Below are 17,738 nucleotides of genomic sequence, written 5' to 3' on the forward strand. Positions count from 1 at the left end.
CATTCATCCACTTCGGAAGGAGCTGAGCAATCCTTGCCACTGGTTGGTCGGTTTCCGAGCCAATCACGGGGAGCTGCAAGAAGAGCTTCGCGACTGCCCTCTTTCTGCGCGAAAGTAGCTTGTGCGCATGCGCTCCGCATGGGTCGGTGGCCGCGCTGCAGCTGCTTGTCTGAGCCTTCCACCTCTCTCAGTCGCCATGAGCTTCTTGCTTCCCAAGCTCGGCAGCAAAAAGGAGGTGGATGAGGCAATCAAGAGCGTGGCCGAGAAAGTCCTGGTCCTTCGCTTTGGCAGAGATGAAGATCTCGTCTGCATGCAGCTGGACGATATTGTGAGCAGGCGAATTTTGCTCCTTGCAATCGCATTCCCCCCCCCCTCGCTCCCAGTAGGAATTTGTTGTCTGGGACAACCAAGTCAGACACAGTTCCCCCCCCCCACCCACACACACACCGCTGTGAACAAAACAAAAGAGGACATTTTACTGCCAGAATTCATATGAAAGTATTCCGTGTTAATAAGAAGTAATTTAATAATAAAAGTCTTACTAATAAAGCAGCATCTGCGTACGTTGTGCTTTACAAAGAACGGGTCCCATGCAGAGGCTTAAGTATAAAAATATAGAAAGGGAACTCAGGAGGGCAGGGGAGGGAAAAGGAGACGGGGGTAAAAATATCAGCCACTCTGGAAGACTCTTAAATTTCATTTTTACTGGTTTATTTTACTTTCCCCTTTAAAACATTTACATTACATAGAACTGTATGGCAAGAGATAGTGCTTTGGTATCCTGGTCCTAACCCAGATTACCAACACTTCAACCCTACTGATATTTTGACAGCACATAGTTGTGCTGGTGTTGGCCCCAGAAGTAAATGGACATTAGTTACTCCTTCATGTCATTCCCACCCACCCACACCCCCGCAAAAAAAACAACAACCCACATGCACTGGTGCTTCAATTATCAATCTGTTCTCAAAATGTGTTAAATTTAATTCAATACTTTATTTCTTGCCCTCTCATATTGGACAGTATAACTTTTTATAACCTTTTCTTTACAGCTTGCAAAAACATCTCATGACTTAAGTAAAATGGCTGCAATTTACTTGGTGGATGTAAACAAAGTGCCAGTGTACACCCAATATTTTGACATCAGCTATATTCCATCAACTGTCTTCTTTTTCAACGGGCAGCATATGAAAGTGGATTATGGGTAAGTTGGTTTGCATGTAACCCAAGTACAAGCTATTCTTGGAATGATATTTGTTTGTGACCACCTGTGATGTTAGCAAGCATCAACAATGCACAAAAGACCTAATACTGTATTATTGTCAGATTTATCATAATATGACCAAGTCCTTATGTTCATTTTATGTTCTCATTTTTACTCCATCCTTCTACATTACTGTAGAAATTAGTGTGGGTGCCACAAGACACTACTCCCCGCCCCCAATAATTTTAAACAACTATAGTCTTTCCCTAACCCTTAATATTATTAATACTGGCTTCCAAGGTCCTTGGTCATTAATTGATTTTATTGATAAATATTTTACTGAATATTGTTTTGTTTTATTACTGTGAACATAATTGGTATTTTCTTTGTAAATGAAAAGTGGTACAGAAATCTATTAACTATATAGGTATTTATTTAACACTAAGGAGAGTGGCTGCTTAATTGCAACATAGATTTTTAAATGCATGTATCAAATGCACTATGGGAATTCCGATTACTACGAATCAGGATCTCTATAATAAAGGCCTAACATCTTTTAATTCTTAGTTTTGCTTTGACACTGGAGCACAGAGCATTCATATGTAAACAAATGTGTGTGTATATAGCCAGATGGGATAAAAATCAAATTTGGTATCTTGTCTATAGAACCTATTTGTTAATATTGGAGGCAACAAGACATTGAGAAGTGTCTATTCTGAGAGGTAAAACCAATAATAATAATAATAATAATAATAATAATAATAATAATAATAATAATACCTCTATTGTCAATGTACAACCTGTGTACAATGAAATTAACAGAGCCTCCCTCCCCCCACCACAAACACTCAATCTCATTGTACTCTGTGTGCTTGTCGCACAACACACTAACCCCAAAAGTTGGTTGCACTATATTATTTTCTGTTCAGCAGCCTAACAGCCCACAGATAGAAACTTTTTTTTAGCCTGTTGGTACATCTGATTATACTTCTATATCTCCTGCCCAAGGGTAGAAGATTAAAGAGGTGCTGGCCAGAGTGTGAATCGTCCCTGAGAATTTTTCTCGTTCTCCTAAGGCATTGATCCCTTGCAATGTCATCTAGAAGGCTCAGGGGACAGCCCATGATATCATGGGCTGTGTTCACCACCCTCTGTAAAGACTTTCTGGGCACAGAAGTCATATCAAATCTAGAGTTGCAAAGAATTTACTCCTTAATTCCAAATGTAGCCAACTATATTTTACTCAGAGAAGACTCATTGAAATCAATGGACCTAAATTATTCATGTCCATTAATGTGTTTGGTGTGAATACTGTTTTAACATTGGATACAACCCGCAAGAGCCACAGCAAAGGTAACAGCCACAGACTCAGGTTGCTTTAAAGCGGGATGAGACAAAGTTCAAGGAGAAAACAATTGCAGCTGGATAAAACATCCATGTTCAGAGGAGGCCTGACCTTGAAGCTGCTGCCTTGAATTCCTTGTGGGCTTCCTGGAACCATCTCTCTGGAAAACAGAATGCTGGACTACGTTGATCTTTGATCTGATCCAGCAAGGTTCATGTATGCATTCTGTCACTTTAAAGCAGGAGCTGGGAACTTTGTTTTGCAGGAAAGTTGCAGTTTGTCATGGACAACCTCATGGGCAGAGACAAGCAAAAGTGGAAGTGAAGGATGCAGCTCTTACGTTTGTGTAATAAGCTACATTTCAACCACACAAAAACCAAAGGTTTCTACAGTGGTACCTCGGGTTGCATACCCTTCAGGTTACATACGCTTCAGGTTACAGACTCTGCTAACCCAGAAGTATTACTTCGGGTTAAGAACTTTGCTTCAGGATGAGAACAGAAATCGTGCTCCGACAGCGCGGCAGCAGCAGGAGGCCACATTAGCTAAAGTGGTGCTTCAGTTTAAGAACAGTTTCAGGTTAAGAACAGACCTCCAGAACGAATTAAGTTCTTAACCCGAGGTACCACTGTATACCACATTTAACTGGATATATATACCTTTTAATCACCAAAGCCTCTAAGCCAGGGGTAGGGAGCCTCTGGCCCACCAAGCCTCCTTATTTGGTCAGCCAGGCTGTTTCATGCAAAACTCTCCAGCCCACCTGTCAAAATGGGTCCATGGGAGTGGGCCCATAGGGTTCCCCAGCCTGCTTTAAGTGGTTTGCATCTCTCCATCCAGGTAAGCAAAATGCAACATCACAGTTAAGAACATGTTCCAGCCTGGCCAAAGTACTTGACGAAGAGTCTCAAAGCCTGAGGTAGAGTCTCAAAAAGCTACATTTGGCCCCTAAGCCTGAGGTTTCTCATCCCTGCTTTAAAGACTAGCAGATTTGTGGCATGAGTTTTTTAGGGTTCAGACTTGGAACTATAACTGTTTCAGAATTTAAGCTTGTATGTTGTTGTTCCAGCTTTCATTTACTTTGTTCCCTTTTGCTTTCCTACTTAGATCTCCAGATCACACTAAATTTGTGGGAAGTTTCAAAACAAAACAAGACTTCATAGATTTGATTGAGGTGATTTACCGTGGAGCAATGCGTGGAAAACTAATCGTACGAAGCCCAATTGATCCAAAGAATATTCCCAAGTATGACCTTCTGTATCAAGGCATTTAATGCCCCACTGAGAGAGGAGTGACAGGGAGAGGAATATGAACTGCTTAAAGCTGATGATTCCACGTCTTCTCCAAACATATGCCAATTGCATTTTGAAAGCGAATGGAAGAAAGGAGCTGAGACTGGTCTTTTTTGTACACAGGATCATATTGGTCAGCCTCAGAGACAGACTTTCATTAATTCATTTTTCAGTGGAATTGACTGGAATTGCTTAGGCTGCGACTTATTTAATTCTAATATGTCAAAGAAGCTGCAGTAGAGTAATATGTTCTTGTTCTAAATAAATGCTTTCGGGTTATATAAGGATATAATTAACAAGAATCATTCTAGAGCTGCCATGTCCTGTAGAAGCATCCCGAAGAAAAGGTAAAAGTGGTGACTGGATTTTTATTCTGAAATGTTATAACTGCTCCCACTATCTGTCCTAACTTCCCAGCCATCAACTGGACACTACATCTTCAGAAATATAAGGTTTTTCTAGTTTCACAACCCAAAATGGGAAATTCTCTTTTGGAAAAGGACGGAGGGTGGGAGTTTAAAAGTTAAAATTGGTTTATTTAAAAAATAAATATTTTAAGATTTTAAGAATTAAACTCAACTGTATTGTGTCAAAGTATGATGATGCAACAGGAAGGATGAATAAGTAAACCCATCTTTCAAGCAAAGTTTTCTCATTCTTTTTGCTATGCACTGAAGTTTCCACTCAAAATTGCAATGTATACAGTGATTTATTCAGATTAAACCCCAGACTTTTCAAAGGAAGGAGGGAAGTTTTGCCAGAAACAAGGAACAGTTGTTACATTTACATTCACATAAAGTTTCAGAAATGGAAATGGGACAACAGATATTAGACTGGTAATGGTGTGCTCCATATTTAGATAAAGTACTTTTACCTCAACGATAAGCTTAAGCATCGAAGCTAGTACAAAACTTCTATTAGAAGAAAAAATGGGTATGAATAACAGATGCTTAACTTGTTTTCATTGATTTGCTCCTTGTAAGAATAGGTGAACGATTGAACGGTTGTTTGGTGAAGATTTTCAGTGCATTCTTAAGATAATTGAAAATGGACTGTAGACTAGAGGAAGGAGCCAGGCTATAATTTTCAGTTCCTGTGGAGACTGTAGGGCAATCCACTTTCACCATAAAGCCTATTGACTTATCTAAAGGTTCACTGTGTGATACCCACTCTCGGCAATGTTTCCATATCCAGGCCTGCACCTGGGAAATGCCTTGTGTCTGGTGCGGTGTGTGGTGTGTGGAGTCAATAAGTGCAACAGCACCTACTTTGTTCATTACCTCCGAAGTTCTCTCCATGAGGAGGTTGATGAAAACCAAACCTCCATAGCCATGGGCAATGAAAGCCACCTTTTCCGCTGTGCTCTTTGAAATGAAATGGTCCCAAACGTAACTTGTATGCTCTTCAGGACTACTGCTCTCTCTCTTTGGGACTGTCAAGGGTAATTGTAGTGGACATGTGGAGTCTTTTTTCTCAGACAGGCTTAAGCATTCTTGTTCTGTCTTCAGTTCAATGAAGTTATCATTGGGATTTAAAACAATCACTCCCCAAGAGCACTGCAGAGCCTTTATGATGAATGGTATTTGAGATCCATGTTGGAGGCCTTCATGAACGATGACTTTTCGTCCCCACTGACCTGCACGAAAAGGTCCCTTGTCTTGAAGGAGGACGACTAGAGTTGAGCAATTAGTTAAGGCATCCTCACTCATGAAAAAAAAACTGCAACGTTCATTGTCTGGAGCATCTGTTGGGATGTAAACCTTTTGCAGTTTGCATGTCTTTTCCAGGAGCTCGAAAACATACTGCGTAATTAAGTATCCAAGAAATTGATAATGTCGGTGATTAGCATGTGAATCTTGATAATCATAAACAAAAGGTTCATTGGTATCCATATGCCTAAGCTCCCCATTTTTATTAAAGTCATATTTGAGAGTTTCTGGACATTCTGAACTATTTATTAGTTTTCTGAAGCTCAAGTCTTCATTCATCTGTGACCACTACAAATAAAACAGACAGATCATGACATAAACAAAAAACCATACATTTCTTAAACAACTGTATTCAAGTTCTTGTAAAAATATTGTAGAAAATCTTAAAATATCACTGTTCAGGTGGGGACAGCAGTAAAAATAACTTTAACTTAAATCAGTGCAACTTAAAAAGTGACAAATATTTCTGTTTGTTGCATTTGTATCCTGTTCCATTTTCAAAGTAGCACAGAATGATGAGAGGTTTATTAGATGTTTTAAAGTACTGGTGAGGCCCAAACCCACTAAACTTCAGTGTAAAACTTTAGTAGATACCTTCAGATCATTCTCTAAACTGGGTAATATTAGCCACCACTGTAGTAACAGATAAAAAGTAGATCAGTTTAAACCCAGGATATATTTCTAGTATACTTCTACTTGACTTTTATCAGTATCCAGTGAAGTAGTTCTATTGGTGCCAAGACTTCTGGCTGTGAAGCAGTCTTTCCCCTCCATCTCCTCTCCCCTTGTGCCCCCTGCACAGACACCCCTAAATACAGAACATACTTACATTCATGTTGCTTGAGGATAACAGCAAAGGCTTCTAGACAGTTCTGGATATTTTGCTTCAGAGATCTGTCTGAACAGAGTCAACTATTAAGATGTTGTAGTTCAGGACTTATTGTTTCCTAATCAAGTATAGCTATGGTGCCAAATTTAAGGGCAAACAATTTACAAACTCAGTTGTGCACCACATGCTAAAAATAGGCATGAAAACTGATAATGTGGGGAAGTGCTTCCTAATCGTTGTATTGAGATTTCCTTGTTCTGTGCATTTCATCCAGTTCTTTAATTCTGTAAACACCATACTGAATTCTTAAATTGCTCCCAAGTTAAAACTGCCATACGTGCCCTATATGGCCAAAACACACACAACATTACACCTATGCAATCCACACAACTTGAAATGTGCACTGTGTAGAATATTGTATGCCTACTCCTTATGAATGTGATGTATGAAACTAACCTTGATACCTAGGGGGTTGTAAACCTACATATCCCACAATACACATTAAACATCTACTTGTGCGTCGCAATTTCTACTATTCAACAGAAGTTATTTTCAAAGAAGCATTATAGGACTGCACCCTTATTTATATTAAGAAAATTACATGCAGAAAGATATAACCAAAATCATATACACACACGCAGAAGAGGAAGCAGCAAACTCAGGTTTCCAATTTTATGGAACTCCCAGATAAATGTAGACCCTGTCCCTGCCTTTCCTCCTCCCATCTTTCCTCCTCCCTCCTTCTCAGAAGCCTCCTGGCTATTATCAAGACCTGAGAAAACCAGACATAGGGAAACTCCTTCTTATAATTCAGGCCCCTTATCTGTTACATTCCTTTGGTGAGCACAGAAAGAAAAGGCCATTAGTGGCGAAACAAAGCAGGGACTGAATTACTTCAAGCATTTGATGGATTGCAGGATACAAAAACAGGGAGGAGCTTCAAAGGGTATCTGAAAACTTTCCACTAACTTCCTTTGACACATATGAAAAAGCAGGCAATATCTATCAGCAAGCATTTCTGTTTACAGAAGCAAATGGCATTACAGTGGACGCTCGGGTTGCAAACGTGATCCGTGCGGCAGGCACGTTCGCAACCCGTAGTGCCACGTCTGCACACGCGCGGGTTGAGATTCAGCACTTTTGAGCAAAGTGAGATTTAGCGCTTCTGCGCATGCGCGACTGCCGGAACCCGGAAGTAACCCGTTCCAGTACTTCCGGGTTTTGGCGCATCCGTAACCTGAAAAAACGCAACCTGAAGCATCTGTAACCCGAGGTATGACTGTAGTTATGTTACATACAGACTAGAAATACATTTCTAAGATTCTACACCCTCTCTTTTGATTTTCTGGTGAATGCTTAAGACATTTTTTTATCCCAGCAGACAGTTTAACTGTATTCTAATTTTATAGTTTTAACTGATTTTTATCTCTCTTGTATTCAGTTACTTAGAGATTATTGTAATTAAGTAGTATATAAATTATCAATAAAAAAAGCCCACAAGATACACAAGGTGAGAAAAAAAAACTGCTCCTTTTCCCTTATGGGGTACCCAAGAGCCCATATAGTCCTTTTGTAGGTTCTCTATTGGTAGGAGAAAATAACAGACCAACCAGAGAATATTGAGAATAAAAGCAACTAGGAAGCCTGATCTTTATTAAAGTTTGGACGATTGGGTTGCGAACGAGGGCCGTGCTGGATGCACGTTCACAACCCGCAGCGGCGCATCTGCACACGCGCAGCTTGCAATTCGCTGCTTCTGCACATGCGCGACCACCAAAACCTGGAAGTAACCCTTTCCGGTACTTCCAGGTTTCGGCAGGTCCGTAACCCGAAGAAATGCAACCTGAAGCATCTGTAACCCGAGGTATGACTGTGTGTGTATATAGATAGATATAAAAAGACCTTAAAATTATATAACAGTAATCTCCTCATGCCTAGCTGTTTCTAGAGACAGAAGTGAAGATTTTAATATTGCTGGGATTGAGCACGACTGTGTCTACACCTCCAAGCAGAAAGAAAGTGTAAGCCAAGTCATATGAACAATACTGTAGTTGAAATGGGTGAGAGTGCATCTTTAGGAAGAGAAAATGAAAGGAAAACATGATAGCAGTTAGAGCTATGCTTAATTAGCACAAAAGGGCAAGCAACAGGAAACAGGTGGCTGGAACCCAGCCCAGAAAGACATCTCCTTGCAGGGCGTCACTTCATCTCTGATACTGTATTCCGTTTTTTCCAAGGGGCAAACCAGTAACCTTTTTCTCCCTTCGCTTGCGCAACACCCACTTTGCGAAAAGGCAGGCAAGCGCGCTGCAAAGCTCACTCAAGAGTGGCTTACTATTTTTCTTCCTTTAAATGAACCAACGCAACCACCCCACATGTTAACTTTTTAAAGCTTTGTTTTCCCGTTGCAGTGGGGGAGGGGCGTGAGTGCATGCGAGGGGAGGGCCTCATCAGCCAGCCCCGGAGAAGCAAAGCAGGGCGGAGAGAGGCCCGAAAACCGAGGAGGCTGATGCGCAACGCCCGGCACGTGGCCGCCTGGCTCGGCTTCCCCACCGAAGAGAAAGCGGCGGGGCGGCGCCTGTGCCGGAAGTGCGCAGGGCAGACCAAGCGGCTCCCGGCGCCACTCCGGATCAACAAAGCCGAGCGCGCTCGGAAGGGTGCCGTGGCGTTTCCGTGGCCAGGTGAGAAGAGAGAGGGGCGGGTGGTGAAGGGGCCGGACCTACCCCGGGTTTGTTTTCTTTTCCCCGGAACACACCCGGATCCGCTTCCTTTCTGAGGGATGCTGGTCCTGCGGTCGTGATTGCATTTTAAATACTCCCAGGCACCATAAATAATGTGCTGTTTGTCCCATCAGAGGCGAGCGGGTGGGATCGGGGGAGGCTCATCTGTGTTTTTAATAGTAGTTGACGGCGTAGCTCTCTTGCCAGTGTGCCTTTCTTACTCCCATGTAAACGCGTTTAGGATTGCAGTCTCAGTCCCTGTGCATGCTTGCTCGGAAGGAAGCCGGGCTGCTTTCGGTTGGCGTCCACGTCCTAGTTAAACGTACACAGGGGGTTGTAAATCCCCAGGTTTTTTATGTTATGCGTATCGCGAAGTGTCCGACCTAAACGACTAAACAACAACAACGAAGCCCTTGCCCACCTGTCTTACAGAAAGGAGTCCTTGTTGCTGCCGCAGCGAAAACAACCGAGAGCCTTTTATTGCCTTGGAAATTAACGGATTTTTATGCCATCAGCATTTGGGGGCTCGGGCCATTTCATCAGATGCATGGTGTGTTATCCCCGGTTCACCCAGTCATTAATAATAACAGGAATAGATAAAATACTGTAAACATTGAGGCAGTGCAAAAGATGCAGTCTAGATGTACAGATGTTTCCTTGCAAGGTTCAAGTTCACAAAAAGACATTGATTTAGCTATGAAGCTTTTCTTATTACTTCGTCTCCAGACCAAGAAAAGGTTTGACTGTGGCATTTTGTCATGTCAAGCATCTAGCTGTTAATTACAAAAGTCTTGCTGAAAGAAGGGTGAGACTCTTGTTGTCAGGTGATTTTTAGAGAACAACCTTTTTTACAGTAACATGAAGCTTTTGGTTTTTGTCCCCCCCCCCCCCCAATTGTTCATTGATACAGTCATACCTCGGGATAAATACGCTTCAGGTTGAGCGCTTTCAGGTTGCGCTCCGCAGCGACCTGGAAGTAACGGAGTGCGTTACTTCCAGGTTTCGCCACTCGTGCATGCGCAGACGGTCGAAATGACATCACGCGCATGTGCGGAAGTGGCGAAACGTGACATGCGCAGACGCACTGTCGCGTCTTACGTTCTATTCGGGATGCGAATGGGGCTCTGGAACGGATCCCGTTCACATCCCGAGGTACCACTGTATTGTATTGTGTTCTTGTTGCTGTCATGGTGGGTTAATATCTCTACTTCACATACGTGTATGTGTTATAGGGGGAGATGTATCATTTTTACTCTCCCAATTAGAAATGCAACACTAATAGTTAACTAGCACTAACTTGGGCGGTGTGTGTATGTGTCAAAACGTGGCTCCTTCCAGGCATCACTGACTGGCCTTCAGAACACTTCCAAGGCTGCATTCCAGCTGGTTCTGCTTTGCACATTGCATATTTTTGCTTGGTTGGGATGTGTCCTTGAACTCTGATAATGCCTCTTGCTTAACTGGATGAAGGACAGGGAGAGAGATATGTGCGTGTGCGTAGGAACTCGCTTCTTTTACAGACATAACATTTACCCTTGTTGCTCTGTCTGGTCAGCCTATCGCTGGCCTCTCTGAAGGTTTCCCAGGAGAGAATGTGACTCTCACGCTAAAAAATAGATTCCCCAACCCTGCTGTAGATGATGTCTCACACTACCACTTTCCCAGCATCTCTTTCCAAACCAAGCCTTATGGACCACTACATGTCAACCCACAAGGAGATATGCTAACATTACTAGTGATTCACTGAGTGTGCACCAATTATAAAGAGGAGCACGACTCAAAATCCAGACAGAACACAGTACCTATTTGATCTGGGCTATTGATGTTGTAGTCAAATCTGCCAAAAGCCACTCAGCAATTTAGACTCATTTACACATAATGTTCAGTATAGCTAGTGCAGAAAGGGGTGCGGAATAAAGGGGGAAAGGAAGGAACATGCCCGGAGGAGGAAGAAGAGGGAGGAACATGCCAGTCCATGGGGCATTTTCAGTTTCCTCTCCATTGTACCATTACATTTGTACAAGGCCTGTGTCAGAATTGTTTTAATAGTCTAAATCTGTGATGCAGAAGATGCCGTACCAATTAGACCTTTTTCTTTCAAAGTAGCGCTTAGCATAGAAAAGGCTCCTGGATTGGTGGATGTTCTGTTTCCCAATCAACTTGGAAGTTGCCAGACGAAACGGCACAGACCAGTTTTTTTATCAGTTAATGTCCTTGGCAGTAGCAGAAATGAAAACAATAGGCATGTCGTTAATGCCACCTCCTTATGATTTGACGTCCTTGGGTTCAGCAGTTGCCTTGGAGCTGTATACAGATTTTGGAGAAAGCAATCACCAGAAAACATTTTTATTCACCCGGGATGTGCTTACCTTTAACATCTGGGAAATATGCATTGCCTCCTGATGATACTTTAATTAGCTACTTTTGGAAATGCTGATTATAACATGATTCACAATACTGCTACTTTCTGTCTGCCTTTTACAGCAGCAACTATGGAGGGACATGGACAAAATTCATCATCAAGTCAGCCTAAAGTAAGTTGTCCTTGATCTACATCCATTATTTTGGGAGTGTAGCTCATAATATTTGGTAGCTTTTCTAAAATGTCACCATTTGGATGGATCGGAATAACATTTGCATGTGAATAAACAAATGTATGCCACACTCTTAGAAATGAAAAATACATGAGCATAACTACAATGACAATAAGATTGACCTGTTTGGCAAATTAAAATTTTTACGTATAAGGAACATTGCTTTGATTTACGTAACATTGATACATGTTTGTACTGTTACTGCATTATACATGGGGCTGCATCTGAAGACAGTTTGGAAACTTCAGCTAGTGCATAATTTGGTGGTCAGGTTTGTCACCTGGACAAGACGGAGTGAACATATTGCACTGATCCTGGTCCAACTGCACTGATTACCAGTTAGTTTCCTGGCCCAATTCACAGTGCTGGTTTAGACTTAAAAAGCCTTAAATGGCTCTCATGAACCAACCCAGACCTTGTGAACATCCTCTAAGCCCCTTCTTCTTGTGTCTCCTCCATGAGGAGGGTGGCAATACAAGAGTCGCCCTTTTCTATGAGCGGTAGTCTCGTAATCTGGTGAACCGGGTTCGCATCTCCGCTCCTCCACATGCAGCTGCTGGGTGACCTTGGGCCAGTCACACTTCTTTGAAGTCTCTCAGCCCCACTCACCTCACAGAGTGTTTGTTGTGGGGGAGGAAGGGAAAGGAGAATGTTAGCCGCTTTGAGACTCCTTCGGGTAGTGATAAAGCAGGATATCAAATCCAAACTCCTCCTCTTCTTGTGGAATGCTTGCCTGATGCCTTCTCTACCCATCTAGGCACTAGGTGAATATGTTCCTCTTTGAGTAGGCCTGATTAACATTCTATAGTCTGTTAAATGTGTTTGTGGGGGAAGGGTTATTGGTTTTTGCTGTATTATGTAGTTTGTGTTCTCATTTTATATTTTTATGTCATGAACCACCCTGTGATCTTTGGATGAAGGGCGGTATACAAATTTAATTGTTGTTGTTGTTGTTGTTAAATGCTGCTGAACATGCTGTCTTTAACAGTATTCAGAATAAAAGCAAACTAAAACCAGAACAGTCTGCAGAGTTCACAGATAAGTAGCCTTACTTGTTGCCATCTTCACTGGAAGTCTCACAAGTTCAGTGCTCAGAGTTCCAAATGCGAATATCATAATTTACTAGTTTCTGTACCTTAACTCTTTTTTCCTTGAATGTTAGTGTGGGGAGTTCAATGTTGTTTTGTTGTTTTCTTTTCCATTCTTTTGCTGCAAAAAATGCAAATGCAATGTTTCATTCCAGTTTCGAATACCAAAGAAGAAATCCTCACAGTCAGATGATGTCCATATTCAGTCCCCACTGTCTAGACTTTCCCACCCGTGGGATCGCACATTGCAAAAGGTAAACAGAAGTTTATTGTTTTCTGCACTGCTAAGAAGGGCTTGGGAAGGGCTATTTTAGGGCAAGCATTATTCATGTTTTGAAAATTAAATATTCTGTAATTACAGTGGTATCCCACAAGATGTTGTGTGCTACAGTGGTACCTCGGGTTAAGAACCTAATTCATTCTGGAGGTCCGTTCTTAACCTGAAACTGTTCTTCACCTGTAGCACCACCACTTTAGCTAATGGGGCCTCCCACTGCTGCCGCGCGATTTCTGTTCTCATCCTGAAGCCAAGTTCTTAACCCAAGGTACTATTTCTGGGTTAGTGGCATCAGTAACCTGAAGCGTATGTAACCCGAGGTACCACTGTATTTAAATATCTAGTTTTGCACTTTATGATAAATAACACATTGAGCTGACACTTTATGAAAAATGAAGAAGGACGAAACTATTTAACACCTTTCATTTCTTCATTTTGACTGCAGTTTTCTATGCAATAAAAGCAAGATACGGAGGAGGGGTCTCTCATAAGAAGCACTTATGTCCTCTCTTTCCCACGTGCTTGTTGCAAGGACACTGCACCTCAGCAAGCCCATCCATTTAAATGGGCAGGTCTGAAGCAGAGAGACAGACAGACAGACAGACATCTCATACACACCCCTTTCTCTCTCATTCAGACACAGACAAAAAGGCAGCAAGTGTCCAGAGAGAAAGAGAGCATCTCGGTGCTATGTACTGAAAGGGGGTTTCCTTTCTCAGTGTACGCCACAGAAAGGCAATAAACTGCCCTTGCGAAAGAATAGCAGGACTCAGTCATGCTTCCTCTTCCCTGCTGCTGAGCTGTTCCCTACTTGTGGTGGTGGCAAATTGTACAAGGGAAACCTCCCCACCCTGCAATCTTGTCCCCCCTCTCTGCCATGCTCAGCTGATCAGAGGGAACCAGCAGGACAAAAGAGCCTGAGAGGGGGGGTGGCATGGGGAGAGGCCTGCTGGCTGCATCCAGCCCATGGACTGGAGGATGCCTTGGCTCATACAGCAGCCTGCTCCTCCTCACATGCATGACTTTGCTTCTGCTGGGAGCATCTGTGCGCTGAAGGCTTGACTAAGGAACCTACTGCTATAAGGAGAGGCCTCCACTTAGAGCAGAGGTGGGGAACCTGTGGTCTTCCAGAGTTACAGGGCTCCCATCAACCCTACAGAGTATGACCAGTGGTCAGAGGTGATGGAAGTTAACAGTCCAACAATATCTGGAGGGTCATAGTTTTCCAATCCTTTATTAGGAAGGGCAGGTTTGCCAAGCTTCCACAGTGTTTTTGGTGGTGCACTAAGCACAGAGACCTGGTGGGAGAAGGGAGGCTATCCTTAAAAGAGATCATTCTGCACCCTGCACTATGCATGCAAGGTCTGAGATCACAGCCTTTGGCTATACGTGCAGATTGCTAGTTTTCAGGGATGCAATATGCCAAATTGCGCATAATTGGAATCCATTGAAAAAAAATGCAAATGCCCCGCTCCACCCCTGCCCCAATTCCATCCTTTCAGAGATGTTTCAGCGACGTCTTTATTAGGATTCCATGTCACTTCCTGGTTTGGAGCAATTTGTGTTCACATGGTCGCAAACATATTGAAAGTGTGTAGGTGGGGGAGGGTCTGCCTGTATAGCATTCCATTTCCATAATTTCCATAGATTTGTGGGACATGGAGCAGATTGAATTACTTGTTATAATAGCGAGATAAGAGAGTTAGGAGTTCCATCCACTGTGAAACTGGGTTCATTTGCTGAATGCTTGTGCAGCCCTTTGGGTGAAGTCTAAGGAGTGAGAAGGACCACAGACTCAAGACTGTAATTGAAATAAATGAAATTGTTTAGGTATCTGCTTTATATTGCATCCGACCATTGGTCCATCTAGCCCATTATTGTCAATACTTGCTGGCAGTGGCTTTCCTTCATTTTTTTCTGTCCTCTTTTCACATACCCCCCCTCCTTGTTCAAACACTCTGCCGTCTGACTCTCAACTTCAGTGGACATCAAGGTCTAAAAATAAAAATTTTAACGCAAACTGGGGAAGAAAAAGACCTTTTGAGAAACGTTACATCGATGATGAAGGACCAACATTTGGGTAAGTGGAGGATGCTTCAGAACTGAAGGCCACAGTGCTGAGTATTCTGGGTACTGCCAGCCTATGATGTAGGACAGCAGTGTTTAGCTAATTAAACAGTTAGTTAGTTAGATTGATCAATTAAGAAAAAAAATTAAAATAGTGCTCCTGATTAATCTGGTAGTAGGTTTTTAATTTTTTTGTAAATTATCAAAGCTAGATGGCAAGTGCCTTCCTAGAAGAATTCTGTTTTCTTTCACATAGGAACAAGTATATTTTCTAAGGTGATTCCTGCTATGGTACTGTGTAATAATCTATCTCCCACGAGTTTAATCTCAGTTATGTTCCTATATAAATTAGAAGTAGAAACTAGAAACAAAGAAAAAGAAAGAGAGTTTTTATTCATATGCAAATGTATGCAGATTTAATCTAGTAGAATGTAGTTGAATCCTGTATCTGTCTGCTCAGAGTAGGTCATTGGGACTTACGGTAACTTCCAGGGAAGTGGAATTGCAGCCTACAAGTCATAGGATTGTTCAAGCATCTTTAATCAGAAGACAGCCTGACTATGAAGCCTTAGTCTTCAAAGTTGAATTTTTAGGGGATTTAGGCTTCTAACCTCACCAACCTTGTGGTGATCAGTATTAAAAATAAGCAATGAAACCAGCAAAATATAAAATTGTCTATACCACAACAAAAATATTCATAGAAGTTTAATCTCTACCAGTTTGGGTTTGAATGCCAGTACAAAGAAACAAATCTTGCAACACTTGTGGGAAATTATTGGCTCACTTTGATGAATCTCCAAGAGGAGAATACCATGACTGTATGTCATTGAATAATCCACTGAGAGTGCTCCTCTGTTTGCTCTCAAGGCAAGGGGTGACTTCTAATTTATATAGGAACATACCTGAGATTAAACTCATGGGAGATAGATTATTACAATAACTAATACTGACATACATTCATAGTTAAGTTATTTGTAAGTTGTGTTTGTAACGATTCACACAACCTTGAATGTTATAAACTTTTAATGGCTTGTTGCACATCTAAAACCTCAATATCAAGCATATTTACATGGATATCCAAATGATTTTCAGGTGAGTTTCCACATATACATGGTCTAAGCATAAATATAATCATAAGTTCTATGTATTGCTTAGACAGACCCGTAACAATTTATATGACAGTAAAAATGATTATTCCATATTATAATATAGAATGCAATGAAAATCTTATACCAATTATTAGACCATAATGGGTGGAAGCAGATGCCTAGTCCTGCTATTTGCTAAAGGATTATTCCAGATTTTCTGTTATTTCTCTTACATATTGTTATATGAATATTTCTTGTCTCTCTTAGTAAAATCAGGCTGATGGTTGGACACCTCAGAGAGTTCATTGTGGGTACTTCCTTGATTTCCATTAGTTCGAATGAAGTGGCGAGCCGTGAGGCTGTATGCTAGGCAAAACTACCAGTGGTCAACCACGTGGCAACAGAAGGTGGAGGGGAACTTTGCCCTTACATTTCAACACTGCATAGCAGTGGAGGGTGGTGATGCTGCCACAGTCAGAGATGTGAAAGTGTATTGTTGCTATGTTGGATAGATGTGCCAGCATTGATGCAGGTTGCTGACATCAGTAGGAGCAACAATATCCCCAGCCATCATGTCCCTGTACAATGTTGGCTTCAGCACTCTAACCTCTACTGCTGCCTCTCAGCACAGGAAGGCAATGGAAGGAATCCCTGGTCCATCTCTATCACAACACAGCAGATACTAGCAGTTTTGCCAAGCATACCAGCTCACCCATCACTACTGTGATACTGGAGGTCCAGCTCCAAGGCCTTCTGGTGGTTCTCTCACTGCGAGAAGCGAAGTTACAGGGAACCAGGCAGAGGGCCTTCTCGGTAGTGGCGCCCGCCCTGTGGAACACCATCCCATTAGATGTCAAGGAAATAAACAACTATCTGACTTTTAGATGACATCTGAAGGCAGCCCTGTTTAGGGAAGTTTTTAATGTTTGAAGTTTTATTGTATTTTTTATATTTTGTTGGAAGCTGCCCAGAATGGCTGGGGGAACCCAGCCAGATGAGCAGGGTATAAACAAACAAACATAATAATAATAATAATAATAATAATAATAATAATAATAATAATAATAATAATTAATTCCCCAGTATTTTTTTTGTTCTTTGTGTGTGGGTGTACACACACAGTCATGGGAAAAAGAAAGCACAGCCTCATTTGAATTCTGTCATTCACATGACACAGTGTAATATGTCATGTGTTTCTGTTCATCTGAGGTATTAACCTAATTTTAAGACCTGCTAAGGAACAGATGATTGTTATTATGTCCTGATATTTAAAACCACAGAATTCAAAGAGGTTTCTGGTGTGGGATGGGGGGAGCTCAAGTTCCCCACCCCAGCTCTAAAAGGTGACAAACAAACGTTCTTTGGGATTGCACTGGTTTGACTGTTGATATGCCCCATGGCAAGCAATTATGTGCTGGAGCAGTGGGTTTTAGGACGGGACTGTTTTAGATTCCCTCCCTGCTGTGTCTCATGGACTCAGTACACGTTACAGTATATATTTGTCTCATTTTACCCATGGAACAAC

At 41.9% G+C, this 17,738-nt stretch overlaps 3 protein-coding genes across 19 annotated transcripts in view; 2 read left to right on the forward strand and 1 right to left on the reverse strand.

The window, feature by feature from the left end:
* The first annotated feature begins 108 nt into the window (after positions 1-108).
* TXNL4B (thioredoxin like 4B) lies at positions 109-4,415 on the forward strand. Its single transcript, XM_081199105.1, has 3 exons — positions 109-328; positions 1,053-1,204; positions 3,657-4,415. The coding sequence occupies exons 1-3, from the start codon at positions 128-130 to the stop codon at positions 3,820-3,822; spliced, it is 519 nt and encodes a 172-aa protein (XP_081055231.1). The 5' UTR covers positions 109-127; the 3' UTR covers positions 3,823-4,415.
* A 202-nt stretch (positions 4,416-4,617) lies between these two features.
* LOC308589666 (putative protein ARB2BP) lies at positions 4,618-17,188 on the reverse strand. Of its 11 annotated transcripts, none has more exons than XM_081199047.1 (4): positions 16,644-17,188; positions 12,746-12,902; positions 6,380-6,444; positions 4,618-5,838 (listed from the first exon to the last, which is right to left on the reverse strand). In XM_081199047.1, the coding sequence occupies exons 3-4, from the start codon at positions 6,383-6,385 to the stop codon at positions 4,792-4,794; spliced, it is 1,053 nt and encodes a 350-aa protein (XP_081055173.1). In that variant the 5' UTR covers positions 6,386-6,444; positions 12,746-12,902; positions 16,644-17,188; the 3' UTR covers positions 4,618-4,791. The 11 variants fall into 11 exon arrangements, with proteins under 11 accessions (XP_081055173.1, XP_081055170.1, XP_081055171.1 ...); XM_081199044.1 differs by having other exon boundaries at positions 16,529-17,188; XM_081199045.1 differs by lacking the exon at positions 16,644-17,188 and adding an exon at positions 16,447-16,562.
* SENP7 (SUMO specific peptidase 7) overlaps positions 8,792-17,738 on the forward strand; it is a 35,668-nt gene continuing 26,721 nt past the window's right edge. For 5 of the 7 annotated variants that reach the window (XR_014009406.1, XM_081198926.1, XM_081198927.1 and 2 more), the window contains exons 1-4: positions 8,792-9,060; positions 11,584-11,633; positions 12,937-13,035; positions 15,041-15,138. Coding sequence is in view for 6 of the 7 variants with exons in the window: in XM_081198926.1 (XP_081055052.1) it covers positions 8,811-9,060; positions 11,584-11,633; positions 12,937-13,035; positions 15,041-15,138 (497 nt within the window). In the remaining variant the exon portion in view is untranslated. Of the gene's footprint in view, positions 9,061-9,531; positions 9,694-11,581; positions 11,634-12,936; positions 13,036-15,040; positions 15,139-17,738 lie in introns of all 7 variants that reach the window. The other 2 variants (XM_081198928.1, XM_081198930.1) reach the window with 2 other exon arrangements.

The sequence above is a fragment of the Podarcis bocagei genome, assembly GCF_964188305.1.
Source record: "Podarcis bocagei genome assembly, chromosome: 6".
Taxonomy (NCBI): Eukaryota; Metazoa; Chordata; class Lepidosauria; order Squamata; family Lacertidae; genus Podarcis; species Podarcis bocagei.